This window comes from Procambarus clarkii, chromosome 1 (genome assembly GCF_040958095.1).
Source record: "Procambarus clarkii isolate CNS0578487 chromosome 1, FALCON_Pclarkii_2.0, whole genome shotgun sequence".
Classification (NCBI taxonomy): Eukaryota; Metazoa; Arthropoda; class Malacostraca; order Decapoda; family Cambaridae; genus Procambarus; species Procambarus clarkii.
In genome coordinates, this window is record NC_091150.1 from 19,878,496 (window position 1) to 19,894,836 (window position 16,341).

The window sequence follows — 16,341 nt, forward strand, 5'->3', positions numbered from 1 at the left end:
CCCTTGTTAGCAAACAGGCTTCCTCTTTGCTGATTAATCTTCCAGCAAATAACAGCAGGATCAGTCATCATTTGGTCCTTCTTTTAGCTCCCATATACGATACTGCGTATACCATGCATGAACCTGCAAGTTTATCATAACAAAATAATCTCCTTCCCTAACCACTGGACTGTGCATGTCCAGGTCTGCTGGACAGGCACTGAAAACTGTGCCAACCGAGAAAACACCTTTTGAATATTTCGTACCCATTCGAAACGCATGCAGTTGGTTGTGTACAAGATGGATGCCTGAGGCCTTCAGTGAGCGGCGGCCATTTTGAAAGAAAAATCCCAGAATGCCTCCAGAATGCTCGTTTCCAAGACCGTGCAGCTTCGACACAGAACAGGCAGCAGACTAGGACCTCATCAAGCTACAACGCTCTCCCACATAGTAGGCCCAGGCCCGAGGGTAGCCTCAGTTCTGATCAAGCAACCTTGGCTGACGCATGTGCCTCAGGCTCCCAATTGCCTGTCAGACATGCTGTTGCAAGACCGCTTTCTCGAGGGGAGGTAAACTATTGTTTGAAGATGAAGTGATGATTATATTGACGACCCAAGGACCAATAGAGACATAACACAAGGGTCCGATGGAAGTGAAATAGATACAGGTGAAGACGATACATTTATGGCGTATCGTTCAGGGCAAGCTGCACGCACAGTAGTGTGTTACAGGTCATCACCCCCGCCAGTATTATCCCCAACACCACCACCTCCATCTCCCATTTTTTGACGAAAGTGATACTCTTGAGTCATTTTCTGGGTTTAGTGATGCTGCTTCTGATACAAGTAGCATAGATGAGCCAAGTGCTAGCAGCTGCCGTCGCGGTGTTACCAGGTGCAGATCTGCTGTGTCAGCTGATCGCCCTGCCAAGCGCCATCATGTATCCCCTCATGACAACACTGATGACAGTGTTGCCTCTACATCTACTTTCCCTGTTCGCCCTACTAGTAGACAAGGTAGAAGACCTCCAACTCCTCCCCAAAGGAGATTTAGTGCAAGAAAATGCACCCGTAGTGGAGTCGTTTGTGGCGGTGCTACAAGTAGAAAGGGGGAATTTGTATGGGAATACTGTGATATTTTTGTACCACACAAACCTCAATTTGATCATAATGATGTGGGGGTTGCATCCACGTAACCGTACACAGGTGACGACATGACGGAAATAAATTATTTTCTTGCATATATTGATGAGCAGTTCATGCAACATCTTGTTGCCGAAACCAGCAGGTATGCCGGGCAACTTGTTGAAGGTGGCACATTACAGGCTTCACGTATGATACGTTGGAAGGACACCACCATGGCTGAGCTGTGTGTGTTGTTTGCTCTGTGTGTGCTCCTGAAACATTCGGTGAAGCACGTCACACAGGAATATTGGAACAAAGAATGTGCTGGTCCATCACCTGTGTTCAACAAGTACATGTCACAAGACAGGTTCCTGATACTACTACGGTGCCTACACTTTGAAAACCTTGCAAATATTGATAGAAATGATCGACTTTGGAGAGTCCAAAAAGTATTCAGTGATATCAGAGGGAAATTTCATGATTACTTTGTACCTGGACAGAATGTTGTCATTGATGAATCCCTAGTTCTTTTCAAGGGCCGTCTTGTCTTCAAACAGTACATCCCATCGAAACGGCACCGTTTTGGCCTCAAAATTTTTGTACTGTGCGACTGTGAAACCGGAATGGTGACTGATATGATATTATATTCTGGTACAGACGTAGACATGACAGTGGATCCCCGCAGAGGATCCTCACAGGTATTCTGGCAGTGTAGGGAAGACGCTAATGGAACCTCTGCTGAACAAAGGGCACATTCTGTACACTGACAATTATTATACCAGCCCCTTGCTAACAAAGTTCTTGCTTGAACATAACACGGGCGTGTGTGGCACTGTAAAGACAGAGGAAAGAAATGCCAGTTTTTGAAAATAATATTGGTGTAGTTCACAGTGTGTTGGAAAGACAGACGTGAAGTCAATATATTGTCAACTATTCACACTGGTGAAATGCTTGACAGTGGCACAGTGAGGTATCAAGCTGATGGAACATTGTATAAGCCAGATTGTGTCATTGACTACAATATAAATATGAGACTTGTAGATAAATGTGACATGATGGTTGGTGCCGTCAAATGTGTCTGCAAAAGTGTAAAGTGAACCAGGAAATTCTTCTTTCATCTTGTGGATGTAACAATGCTCAACTGTTTCAACATGTTTTTGGTGAAAATGGGCAAAAAACCATCAATTTGATTTTTAGTCATGCTCTGGTGTTGCAATTACTCGTCAGTATGGCCGGGAAGACAGCGTAAGGACAGTTTTTTATGCCCCAACAAGACCACATTTAGTTTGCAACAGACTGGCTGGTAAAAACAACTTTACAATTCACAAGCCTGCCTACCTACCACCTACAGGAACTAAGGCCAAAGGTGTACGTGAGTGCATTGTTTGCAAGAACTTGGAACGAAAAATAAGAAAGCAAAAATCTGTGTACCACATGCGTTGAGTGTAAAGTCCCACTCTGTCTCGTGGACTGCCTCTTTGAATATCACTAGCTTGCTAAGTACTAAGAGTGTAATACAGTGTGTTACTTTGTAAATAGTGTGTGAAACTATATAATATATTATTAGTGAATGTAGAACAAGTAATATTGCGACAATAAACATTTATTGAGGACACATTAATGACATGTATCACAGTTCCATGAAACATTAAGGACGTTATATTTTATATACATTGTCAGGACACATATATACATCAGATATGATATGAAAAAAACATTAGAAAGCATTGAAAAGACAGAAATAATATTTGTAAATATAAGTGTGGCAACTAGCAGGTCTTGAATGGCCCGTGCAACCGTGTCTGGGAGCATCACACACGGGTGACCAGCCCATGAGGACGTCACAGCGCACCTTGTTCACATCCCAATGGCCAAAGTAAGTGGAATTTGATATATATTTTTACATGGACATGTTCAGGAAAGGGAATTTATCATTTTACAAAGAAAAAGAATTTTTTGATAACATCTGATTTCATGGCACAGGGGGAATGTCACAATAAACTCGGCACATCACAGTGGATAAACAACTATAATATGGTTAAAATAAAACTCCTCCGACACCCCAAAGTCATCGGCCAATCCGCACTGCGGAGGTACTCCCGTCTCTGGGCGAGTCCTTCCCCGAGAGTCTCCACCTGCCGGCGAGCCCCCTTCAGTCAACTACTGACCACCGTTGTGCAAGCATGTGTCGCTCTCGCCTTCATCATGTTATTTCATCTTAACTTTTTTATATAATCTCATTATCACTGCATACATGATTAATTTGCATTTCTAAACCTCAGTACAGTATAAGATCACTGCGCACTTATCCTCTCTGCACTAGGCAACTTGTGGTAATTAAAGGCTCTTACTGCAAAATTGCAGGAGTGGCAACGCTTGTTTGATGTCAAAATAGCGCTCTTCCAGGTCACCCACAAAACTTCTTTCGACTGCTCTAAGTCTTGACTTGAGTGTGGGATCAAAGCACAGGTACCAACTTAGTCTACCTGTCAACAGGTCCTCTTCAAGGATACACAGGCCTTTTCTTGGGCCTCCCACAGTGGACCATCAAGGAACGACCACCCCACAGGCTTCAGGTCGCCCTCCTCGTCGCCACTATTCGAGACGTATGTCTCAAATCGTCCTCCCACTGCTCATAACACTTTTTCTCTCAAAGATTCCTCTCCAAAAATCACAATACTGTATCCTCTTTCCTCTGGAGCGACGATGTGTGTTGTGCTCTCCCTCTGACCTCCACACTAACAAGTGATGTCTCAAGCCCGCTGCACACGTCATGCTTCCAGCGATGATGTCATCTTTGCATACGGCACGTCACATACTGTCAACATCTTATCTTGTTTCCATAAAGTTGCTTATATACGCCTTAATTCCTCTTCAGTCATATCCAACAATTGCTTGTATTAAATCATTCCTCTGGATCCTCTGTAGGACAAAGTGAGGAATAAATAACTCACTTTGGGGCAGGGGCCTACATCATGAGGCTATATGGAGTTCATAATAATATATTTAATTATTTATTTATTTATACACACAAAAAAGTAAGTTTATTTGTACACTTTATTCATACAGGTATGCAACTTTAGTTGATCCTTTGATGCCTCAAGTTACAGCGTGCCTTCGTGATCCAGACATTAAAGTTCGTCGTAACACACTGACTTTGCTCATTAACCTGTTACAAGAAGATTATCTCAAGCTAAAAGGATCATTCTTCTATAGAATTTTACAGGTAGGAAATACAGTTAGCAGATCAATTTGCCTTTGTTACTCTTGAAAGCACTATATTTGTGTGAAGTGAATAAGGTATCTTTTCTCTGTTGATGACTCTTGGGTTACATTACATAACTATTTTGTCAAATTTATTCAGTTTCTGTGATTGAACCGCAGAGATTTTACAGGAAAGAGATGGTTGGGTTGACTGCATCTATCTGGACCTAGAAAAGGCTTTCAACAGTGTTCCACATAAGAGGTTGTTCTGGAAACTGAAACATATTGGAGGAGCGAGAGGTAGGCTTCTAATATGGATGAAAACTTTTCTGACAGAAAAATGAGGGCAGTGATCAGAGGCAGTGTATTGGACTAGAGGAATGTCACAAGTGGGGTACCACAGGGTTCAGTTCTTGCACCAGTAATGTTCATTGTCTACATTAACGATGTACCAGATGGAATACAGAATTATATTGTGATGAGAATCTGGAATAGAGCAGTGACTATTCTGGCTGGTGTTGTGCCAATCGTACATTAATCAAAAGAAAAACAAAGTAACCAAAACTGCTTGGGTCCTCTACTGTGTGAGAGCTGCGGGTAAAAACTAAAGAGAATAAAAACTTCAAACATTTAATATAACAAAAAATGACTAATCTTACACAATCTGACAAATAACAGGGCCTCGTAGCCTGGTGGATAGCGCGCAGGACTCGTAATTCTGTGACGCGGGTTCGATTCCCGCACGAGGCAGAAACAAATGGGCAAAGTTTCTTTCACCCTGAATGCCCCTGTTACCTAGCAGTAAATAGGTACCTGGGAGTTAGTCAGCTGTCTTCCTGGGGGTGGAGGCCTGGTCGAGAACCGGGCCGCGGGGACACTAAAGCCCCGAAATCATCTCAAGATAACCTCAAGATAACAATGAAAACAAAACCCCTTATCTACTTGGCTTAAACACAATCAAAAGAGAAATATACACATGTGAAATTATGCGGTATACGCACAAAAAACTGTGTGCGTATACCGTCATCTGGGGGGAAGGGGAAGTAGATGTTACAGCTGAGAGAACTCGAAGGGTAGTCTGCTGTGCTAGATGCTGGCAAGTTCTTATGTATGGGGCATGATGTCATAGTTGGCGCGAATTCTAGAGTTTAACAATCAGCTGGCAGTTAAATGATCGTTAGCTGGTGGCGTCTGGTCCCCCACTAAGACAGGTGCAGGTGTCACGGGTACTGGAGGGTGGAGGAGGGAGGTGGTGTGTCTAGACACCCATACGTTTGAACACGTATTGTTGATGTTGATGTTGGAGCATGCAGATATGTAGGCGGTAAGGAACGGGCAGAATCTATTATGCAGGAGATAACCGTAACAATATGAACAAGTTTGTTGATGATGCTAAGATAATATGCACAACCTATAAATTACGTGAGAAATCTTGAAAGAATTCTGATAAAGAAAATGATCTAGGGGTGGTTCTAGAATGAAAACTATCACCTGAGGACCACATAAAGAACATCGTGCGAAGAGCTTATGCTACACTACACTACACTACACTACAGTGCTGGGAAGACGGGACAGCACGTGTAGCTCTCATCCTGTAACTACACTTAGGTAATTACACTTTCTGACTTTAGAATTGCTTTTAAATACATGGATAGCGAAATACTAAAGAAATTGCTCACGACTTTTGTTAGGACAAAGCTAGAATATGCAGCGGTTGTTTGGTGCCAGTATCTTAAGAAGCACATCAACAAACTGGAAAAGGTGCAAAGACATGCTACTAAGTGGCTCCCAGAACTGAAGGACAAGAGCTATGAGGAGAGGTTAGAGGCATTAATATGCCAAAACTAGAAGATAGAAGAAACAGAGGCGATATGATCACTATGTACAAAATAGTAAAGGCATCATAGATTTAAAGTAACTAAACAAAACTACTGAAGGAATATAAGAAAATTCACTTTCGCTAACAGAGTGGTAGTCGGTTGGAACAAGTTAGGCGAGAAGGTGGTGGAGGCCAAAACCATCAGTAATTGCAAAGCGTTATATGACAGAGTGCTGGGAAGACGGGACACCACGAGCGTAGCTCTCATCCTGTAACTACACTTACTACACTTAAATACTGTAATTACACAGATCAACTGACATTTACTCTGATACATTAACGACTGTGAGCTTGTGGAATGTTTCTTGATATTCATCCCCATCTTTTCGCATGGAGCAAACCAGACACTGTCGTGGATTTTCTCAATGAGAACAAAATTCAACTATGACACTGCCGTGGTCTGTCATGCGATAATGCCTCAAATGTTTTGACGATACTCAGGATTGTAAAGACGGATTCATAACTCAACGAGTTTGCCATCAATAAAAAAACTGTGCTGTGGCCGGAGTCACAAAGCAGTTACGAACCTGTACATCTTTTCTCAGTCTTTGGCGAGTTTGTTTACAAATATTTAACAGTTAATGAGCTCTGAAGCACCAGGAGGCTGTTTATAACAATAACAACAGTTGATTGGGAAGTTTTCATGCTTGAAAACCGTTTAATAAATGTAACCAACGCCGTGAAAGATTGAGGAAAGATGTACACGTTCGTAAGTGCTTGCGTAACTGCTTTGTGAATCTGGCCTCTGGACCCAGCCTGAATTTGGTGAGAGTAAAAGCAGCAGTGTTTTGTCTACAAACTGTCAAATTCTTTGACTTTGTTCAGGTTCTGAATTCATTTTTAGCAGGTTCTAATCATCGCTGGAATGTATTGGCATCATCTTTAGGAAAAGATTTTCTTATCAAATATCTGACTGACACACGATGGTCAGGACATTTTGATGCTGTTCATGCTCTGTATGGGGGTTTCAAGAAAATAAAACTTCCACTGGATTCTCTTATCAGCTGATAATGAACAGCGAGTGAATATAAGGCAAGAGGCAGAAGGATTGAGCAAAAATATTGAAAAACTGGAAACAATCTTTCTTAAATTCTTTGGAATGACATGCTAAAAAGAATGAACATAACAAACAAGGTCCTGCAATCAAAGGATGTGAACATCCTTGTTGCCACGAATCTTCTTGAGTCTATGAAAACCTCTCTTCAGGAAACTAGAGACAAATTTAGTGAAATATAAATTCAAAGCCAGGAGTTTGTGTCCAGATAGTGATTACAGTGATGGGAAAAAATGGGAATGAAAATGAAGTGTGCATCTTAGTAGATATGATGGATCAACAGAAGAGGGACTTCCCATTGAAACCAAAAAATTCAAGGTGGAAACTTTCCTCCCTTTTCTGGACACACTAATCTTTGAACTGGCAAAACGTGCAGAGGCTTATTCACAGATTGGACATCTATTTTCTTCAGTGAATTGAAAACCATTGCCTCTGATGCACTAAAGAAAGTGTGAACATAAAGTTTGTTGTAATTTCATACAGAGCCATCTAATGTGTGTAGCTTACTGAGTATTACAGTACCTGTATTGTGTTTCCCAATCCTTGTGTATTGTTCAAGTGTTTACCACGTTTAGTAATTGCTGCTCTACACGTTTTTAATGTTTTAATGCCAGTTTTGGCGAAATGTTAATAAAATAAATGTATGTTTAATATTATCGACCATTTACTTGTTACTGCGGTGAGTGTGGTAGGGGCACTGGTCTGCCCAGGGGCCCATAATGCTGTTAAGACACTGGTCTGCCCAGGGGCCCATAATGCTGTTAAGACGGACCTGATTTTGACCAGTTTAAGATGTCCTGTTAGTAGCAGTTGCTAACAGGAAATAAAGTAAAATTTGAAGAAAATTTAACATGAAATTATAAATTTGTCTTACTCTCTGAGTTGTTAATTTTCATGAAAGCTTTGGCTACATAAATAATAATGGTATATTTTTTAGTGTCTTACAGATGATCAGGAAGATATTCGCAGTACCGTTATCTTCTATGTAACAGAACGCTTGCTGAAACGCTTCCCAAAAATTCTGAGTCAGCACTTCATTGAATGCATTTTCCACTACAACTGTTATGAGGTAAATATTAGTAATTTAGGACTTTTAGTTATGACCATTTGATTTTAGTAATTTATTGACACTTTCACTGGCCCGGCAGGCGACCCGCCACACACTGCAAGGTCGGCCGAGCGTTGTCTGTGAGCACACAACCTCACTCCAAACAGAAATCATGTGAGCTACCAAAAGGGAAAATGCAGGATGACAGAAATCATCAGAAAAATGACAATTTTGAGGCACCGAATTGAACCTGGAACCAGACTCGAGGGAGAGAAGCCAAACGATTATACTCGTGCACGGAAGAAAGTTATGAAAATATGCCCTGTTGAAGCAAAAGACCCTTTGGAGAGGGGACCTAGGTCCAAGAAGGGTGGAAAGGTACCCATGGACCACTCTTCAGGCCCAGAGACCTACCATACCTTGAGGTTACCTTGAGGTGCTTCCGGGGCTTAGTGTCCCCGCGGCCCGGTCGTCGACCAGGCCTCCTGGTTGCTGGACTGATCAACCAGGCTGTTAGACACGGCTGCTCGCAGCCTGACGTATGAGTCACAGCCTGGTTGATCAGGTATCCTTTGGAGGTGCTTATCCAGTTCTCTCATGAAGGCTTCGGAGTAGAGCCATAGTCCTCATCTAACATCTGGTACAGAAAGGTGGCCTCCAAGGGAGAAGGCTTGGAGCAGAATGGGGAGATATGAAGATGATTGCCCCAAAACTTTGGCAGAGCCAGAAGGTTCAACTGCCTCTGCTGTTCATGTGGATGAACCCAGAGGCACAGTTGGAGTCGGGGCCATACCCTGCCCCGACTCTGAAAACCCCTTGGATATTTCAGAGTCATAACTGGAGGGGAAAGTGGGGGGACCAGCAGCAGGGAGAATCGTACCTGAAGGGGAAGGCAGAGGGGGTGTGGACTTAGTCCAGGTGGAGATCACCAACACCTCCAATTCTTGGTCCCTAAAGATGGAGACAATTACAGTGCTGTGAATGCCTAACCCAAGCATACCTAGCTTTAAAAGTAGTAATTGCTTGAAAAGCTGCACTGGAAGCAGAATCAGTCAAAGCAGAGACTCAACAGAAACAAATGACTCAGGATTGTAGGTGTCACCAACCCAGCAAGCAGCATGATGGAGGCAGAATGACCATTGTCTGGTTGCAAAGATGTTGAGCACCCTTCAAGCTCACACATATGGCAAGTGCGGGCTTGTAGCGAGTAGATTATCCCAATAATATACTCGCTCCAAACGCATTAGCCTAATGAGAGAAGCAAAGCTCTTCTTAGTACTAATTATGGAACTCAGACCTTTCCCTATATTCCTGTCAACCTTTGGAGAACGGTGAGGTGTTACCCGAGCATATAAGCAGCAGAGTAGCGAATAATAACTAGTCTACTTTCAAGTGTGGTCTAGAACAGACACTTGCGAGATACTGTACCGACTCTCAGTGCGCTCAACTCACACCATTGCTCGCCAAAATATCACCTGCATACTTCTGTATACTCGACTAAATATATATATTCTCTTAGTGTTTGTGTTTATTATCACCATACTTTACGTAACAATAGAACCGTTACAGGCTTAACAGGCTGAACCAACTGTGCCAAAGACCTGTGGGATAATTTCCAGGGCCTGATGGATGCCAGGTGCAAATGCCTGGCAACTGTGGCATGTTGTATAAACAAACATGCAAGCCCTAACATGTCCCAGCACAATCAATGGACTGCCCACAGACAAGGGCCTAAACAGATGAGTCATGAGTCACTCCTGAATACACCAGATAAGATATTTGTCAGTGCATGGGCAGTGCTAGCGGGCACCCTGGAAAGGAACCCAGAGTACATGCAGTCTGAATTGCAACAAAACTAAGCCCATACTGGAAGCCAGATAGAAAACATGCACATGAAACAAAAACTATCACAAAAATTCAATATCACTTTGACCAATCACAAAGGTTAGGCCTACACACCTTTGTAAGTGCATCTGATTGACACGCACCTGTTCTCATCTCTGACTTGAACGATAGTACAACAGCATTCCACCAGGGGCAACACTGTCGATGGAAGGGAGGGGGGGGCCCTCTGCAGCTCAAAATACCACCCTCCTGGCCTTGGGTACTCTACCCCTGGCCTCGCATCTCTGCATTCTCCATTGCAACTTAACCAGATGACCGAGGTCATCACTGACGACATCTTTGAACTACTTTTTCCCATGACAAATCCGTAAACTCCAAACTTGACACACATTGGAAGAGAACGTTGTGCTCAGCTACCACATTTGCAAGCAACTCTTCCAGTATAAACGGGCATGAACTTATGATATGAGGGAGGATATCCTCACACTGAAGCTCCTTGGTATTTCCTTCATGGTCCTCCTTAGTGCAGTCAGCCCTATGTGTGACTTTTCTATCATGTTCCTTTGAGTAGCTTGCTCAGAAATTAGGCATTTCTTTACATTCAAAGCCTTATTTTTGTTGCTAATGGCATGATTATTCTATTTATAAATTATACTCAGATCTTCTATATGTTTTTAATACAACATTTTCAGTGTGTAACTATGTTAAGCAATTTGTTCTTCAAAAACTAGTCTTTTCTGTGGAGAGCCCCTTTGGCCCCCGGAGCTATTACTGGGCTGATGTGTATATATTAGACCATGGCAACAGTCAATTGAAGGAGTTCTAGGCCTACCGGGGACCAGAGCCAGAACCTGGCCCCTTCAAGAGAGAGGCATGAGGAACAATGGCCTAAAGACACCCCCGTGTAATTGGAAGCAGTCGTTGTTTGCCATCTACCAGGTCAGGCACCCAGAAAGGTAGGAATTCCAAAACAAACTACTGCCAGTCAAAAATTGCAAACCAAAAGCCAAACCAGCAAACATGACATCACCACAACCGCCGCAGATCTGTCTGCGCAACCCCTCCAGTCAGCCTGCAGTCTATCCCTGTGCCCCACTATGTTCGTAAGTTCGCGACTTTGATTGCTGTTTTTGGTAATATGTTCGGGGCTGACATTCGGGCATGGGGATTTTGGAGGTCGAACAGGGTCCTGGCTGCACGGTACCTCGTTAATGTTCCTGGCCCTTCTCGGGCATGTGTAGCCTTGGGTCACAGGTTGCAGCCAGTTGTCTCGACTTTGAGTTGAGGAGTGAGTGGCGGCCTCCTCCCGGGGTAAGTCCCTCTTTTCCTTTATCTTTGGTTAGGTAGCTCTGGGGAGCTGAAGGGGTTCTCCACAGAAAACCAGCATTGAATGTAATGAAACCCCATTTTCTGGCTGAGTCCCTGAGGCTCCCCGGCATCCCTCATTCCCTCCGGTCGGCATTTTTTTTTTATTAGGCATTTTTGATATTCAGCCTCTGAACTGAGGTGGAATAGCCGGCGTAGAGGTCTGGGGACCCTCCCCCCCCCATTTCCCTCCCTGGGAGGTGGGAGTTGTGCAGGCAGCTATGGTGGCATCATACTTGTTTGCTTGCTTTTGATTGGGGAGTTCTGTTTGCTAGTTCGGCTTTTGGTTTGTAGTTTTTTACCAGCTGTAGTTTGTTTTGGAATTCCTACCTTTCTGGGTGCCTGACCTGGTAGATGGTGAATGTAGACTGCTTCCAATTACACTGGGGTGTTTATAGGCCATTGATCCTCGTGCCTTTCTTGTGGGGGCCAGGTTCTGACTCTGGTGCCCGGTAGGCCTAGAACTCCTTCAATTGACTGTTGCCACTGTCTAATATATACACAACAGTCCGATATAGCTCCGGGGAGCATCTGGGTCTCACCCAGAAAATGACGTTTCATTACATTCAACACTTTGTTTTTTGTTTTTTGCAGGAACATGAAACTTACAACAAGTTTACTCAGACTACCATGGAAAAGGAATTGTTCTCCCTTGCTGGCAAGGAGCACTCTAGAGAAAGACACATGATATATTGCTTCATGCTGGACCACATGTCAGATGACCAACGTTTTCTTATGACTCAGCGACTTTGCCAAGATGTTCTTGGTAAATATTACAAGAAGTGTAAAGTTTGTATTGAAAAATTTCTTATTTATCAGAGGTTTTCTTCCCGAGTCTGGGTTTTGGTCCCACATGCAGACCTTTTCCAGTACCTCCTGCAGATTTCAGATCTCGCTTCCACGATGGTCCCTGCATCCTTTGAGTTTGCCTCGGCATCACCTCTTTGGCTACGTTATGAAGTTCCGGATTCATCTCGCTGGTTGACAATCCTCTGTTTAAGATGATTTGTTCAGCACTTGTTGTGCTTGTACACTTGATTTGCACGAAGTGACGGATGTTCTTCTGGGGTTCTTGGGCAGCCCTCCTTTTTCTCTGTTTGAAACCTGCTTACTTGTTCCTGCTCTCGGCAGGGATGTGGGTTAGTGTCAGTTTTTTTTTAGCTGTCAGTGCTGTCTGCTGCCCTTATCGTGGAAGTTCACAGGACTTGCTTGCACTCGCATTTGTGTTTTGGGCCCTTATGGATCTCTTCTTATCAGCTTCCTGCAGCGTGGACTGGCTTGGCTTGTTACTAGGTGCACAAGTTTTGCCGTCTGTGGTGTCAGTGGCAGCAGCCTTAATCTTGATGCTTTTCCCCATCCTTTGGGAGGCTGTTGCAGCATTTTGTGGTTTGCCTTGTTTGATGGCAGGCCCTCCTTGCCCACTTTTTAAATTTGGCGTGCTTCCTAGCCCATTTCTCGGCTTCCTCTTTTTTGCCTCTCCTCTTTGCTGAGGATATTGTGGTACATCTTTTCTTTTTTTACATCCGATCTTTTTCATTGCAGAAGGATGACACGTCATGTGGTTTGTTTTGACTTTTTTGCTAAATTTTGATGATGATTTGAGGGATCATCTCGCTCACTTTGCAGCACCTGGTCCCACGATTTATGGGCATTTCAGGTTGTTTCCCTGCCTGAGGTGGAATTGGTTGATTTCATGTCCTTTTGGGGCTGGAACTGGTAGGTAAATTTTCCTCCCCTTTGCTACATCAAGTCCTTGTACCGTCTTTGGGCATAGGCACAGTTACGCCGACCTTTTTCCTTTGTTTGGTATCCCATTTATTCCGGTCCCCATGAAGGACTCCTTGGACCTGCGGTTAATTCTCAATCTTTTAGGTGTGGAAAAGCTTCCCTGTCTGTCCTTCCACATGAGCACTTTTGTCCAAGTTCACCTGTTTTTCCACCTGAGGCTTGGATGTCCCAAGATCTTCGCAGATGAAAATCCCAGGACAGCAGATAAACTTTTCCATCTGGGATTCAGGGACTGGTTAGGTTTTGTGGTGGGGCTTTGTGCTTACCGCTTTCTGGCTTTGCCATTCAGCTTAAATCTGGCTCCCTGTATTTCTCCCATTTATCACGTGTCATTGTGTCTCGGCTATGTATCGTGGGGTTTCAAGTTTTGTCCTCCCTCGATGAAAAGGTCCAAAGGTGGGTCTTTTCATGTCAGTGTGGAATCTGCACTTTCCAGCCTTCGTGGTATCATTATCCACTTGCAAGACTTTTGCACTAGATGCTTTTTAGCTGGTCTAGTCGAGGTCTGGATGCATTTACCTCTTTTTTCCCCAGTTCAATAGTTGCTTCGGATTCTTCCAGACTGGAGTTGTTCTCAGGGAGGGGTGCTCCCTCTCTCTCCTTGATGGCTGGCGCAGCCTTGGCTCCTAGCCAGGTGTCCGAACCCAGGTGTTTTTCTGTGGCTCCACCTATTTCAGAGAATCAGTCGGTGATGTTCCCTGCTGGTTCGACTGTCTCCAATTCTTTTCGAGTCAGGTCTTTTTGATGTGAGTATTTTGCCATTTTTCTGGACCACAAGTGACTGGGTTTTCCCACCTGTGTTTGTCTTCCAGGTGGCAACACTGTATGTAGTGGCTTCGTGCCATTTTGCCACTTTATCTCTCCACATTCTTTTCTGTTCCTGTTGTTTTTTATCCTTTCTTTCATGGGGTATTTCTTGCCCGGCATTTCATGCCCAATACTGTCGCTCCTTATTGTGTGGTGCTGGCAGGACTGCTATTGTTTGCTTTTAATGTCGATTCTTTTGCATCTTCGGTCTGCAAGTTGTTTCAAGAGTTTTTTACCGCCAGCCCACTCATGCCTCTCCTATGCCATCTTGGTCCCTGGACTAACTCTTAGAGTTTCTCTTCTTCCCTTGGGTCAAGTCTGCCCCTTCTGTCAGGGATTTTTTTTTTTTAGGGCGGTGTTTTTGCTGACTCTTGCTTCCCTCCAGTTGTCAGGTTGGTAAGCTTCAGGCTCTTCTCTGGAGGTAGGGGTTTCTAGTCTTTTGGCCCTGATGGACATTTCTCTTCGTTTGCAACAGTCTCCAATTCTGGCGAAGAATGAGTCTGCAAGCTTCCAGAGGGGTCCTTGGTCTTCAGTTCCAAGGGTAGGGTTCCCGGCTGTTGGTCTCTATTTCGACTTGGTGTCTGCTGCCTCTTATCCTCTCTTCTTCTGTTCATCATTTCAGTGCGATATTATCTGCTTTTGAATTGATCTGTGGGCTGACACTGGACTAAGTGCCAAGCTGTCTGGTGCAGGGTTCAGTACCGTCGGGTTCTAGTTAGTTTTGTTTGTTTTCTTTGGATATTTTGTGTTGTTTGGGGAATTATTTGGCATTTTAATTGTTTTTGAGGATTATGAACCTAGCAGTTATCTGTAAAGCTTCTCTGACTTTCTGGATGCTTTCCTGATAAAATGGCAGAAGGTCATTTGCTGTCTGCACCTCGTGTGAAGGGGGCCAGGTATTGACTTTGGTCGTTGACAGGCCAAATAATCTCATTTGTCACAGAAATAGTCACAGAACATTTGCCAAATAGTCACAGAACATGTGACTGGTAGATTGGAGCAATCTCAGCGAGACTGCAGCAGGAAGCCACTTGTTCCTTCAGAAAAATATTCTTTGCCATCCCTCTCACATTTATTTTAGGATTTTGTTTGCATTTTCTCCTGTAATTCATTTCTTACCATGATGTTTCACTCTTGGTTTACCATGATGTTTCACTCATGGTTTACCATGATGTTTCACTCTTGGTTTACCATGATGTTTCACTCTTGGTTTACCATGATGTTTCACTCTTGGTTTACCATGATGTTTCACTCTTGGTTTACCATGACGTTTCACTCTTGGTTTACCATGACGTTTCACTCTTGGTTTACCATGACGTTTCACTCTTGGTTTACCATGACGTTTCACTCTTGGTTTACCATGACGTTTCACTCTTGGTTTACCATGACGTTTCACTCTTGGTTTACCATGATGTTTCACTCATGGTTTATCATGATGTTTCACTCTTGGTTTACCATGATGCTTCACTCTTGGTTTACCATGATGATTCACTCTTGGTTTACCATGATGCTTCACTCTTGGTTTACCATGATGCTTCACTCTTGGTTTACCATGATGCTTCACTCTTGGTTTACCATGATGCTTCACTCTTGGTTTACCATGATGCTTCACTCTTGGTTTACCATGATGCTTCACTTGGTTTACCATGATGTTTCACTCTTGGTTTACCATGATGTTTCACTCTTGGTTTACCATGATGCTTCACTCTTGGTTTACCATGATGTTTCACTCTTGGTTTACCATGATGTTTCACTCTCGGTTTGAATTCTCATGTCTGTGTGTGAGGAACATTTGGATTCTTGTGGTGACTTTGGTCAGTTCTGCGTCATAAGGCCGGCTGGACCTTGCACTGCCTTTTGAGTTTTCACTTGTAAGAGGCTTGTGTGGCTTTTTGCTCTGTACTCACACAGTTGTATGTGCTAAGGATGAAATACCGCTCTTGGTCTTTCAATCCTTAATTGATTGGTGTTGAGGTTCTAGAGATACTTCCCTTTATATCCTTAATGTGATCAAGCTGTATGTAGATTAGAGTTAAAACCTCTCTGCAATTTGTTTATAAATTTTATAATTTTGTACACTATGTTTAGTTTTGTTTCTTATGTGTGCGTGAGGCTTAGTTCTTTGTTGTATGGTATTTATTTCAGTTGAAGGCGAATAGTTGTCTAGTATATTAATTGATATACAGTAAATGGTTATACACATACATACATACAGTAATTTTAATTTTATTATGAGATACAATTTTGC

The 16,341-nt window shown here is 43.3% G+C and overlaps 1 protein-coding gene across 1 annotated transcript in view; it reads left to right on the forward strand.

The window, feature by feature from the left end:
* LOC123753993 (condensin-2 complex subunit D3-L) overlaps positions 1–16,341 on the forward strand; it is a 65,366-nt gene that overhangs the window by 21,750 nt on the left and 27,275 nt on the right. The window contains exons 9-11 of the mRNA XM_045736061.2: positions 4,173–4,329; positions 8,178–8,309; positions 12,093–12,264. Coding sequence (XP_045592017.2) covers positions 4,173–4,329; positions 8,178–8,309; positions 12,093–12,264 — 461 coding nt within the window. The remainder of the gene's footprint in view (positions 1–4,172; positions 4,330–8,177; positions 8,310–12,092; positions 12,265–16,341) is intronic.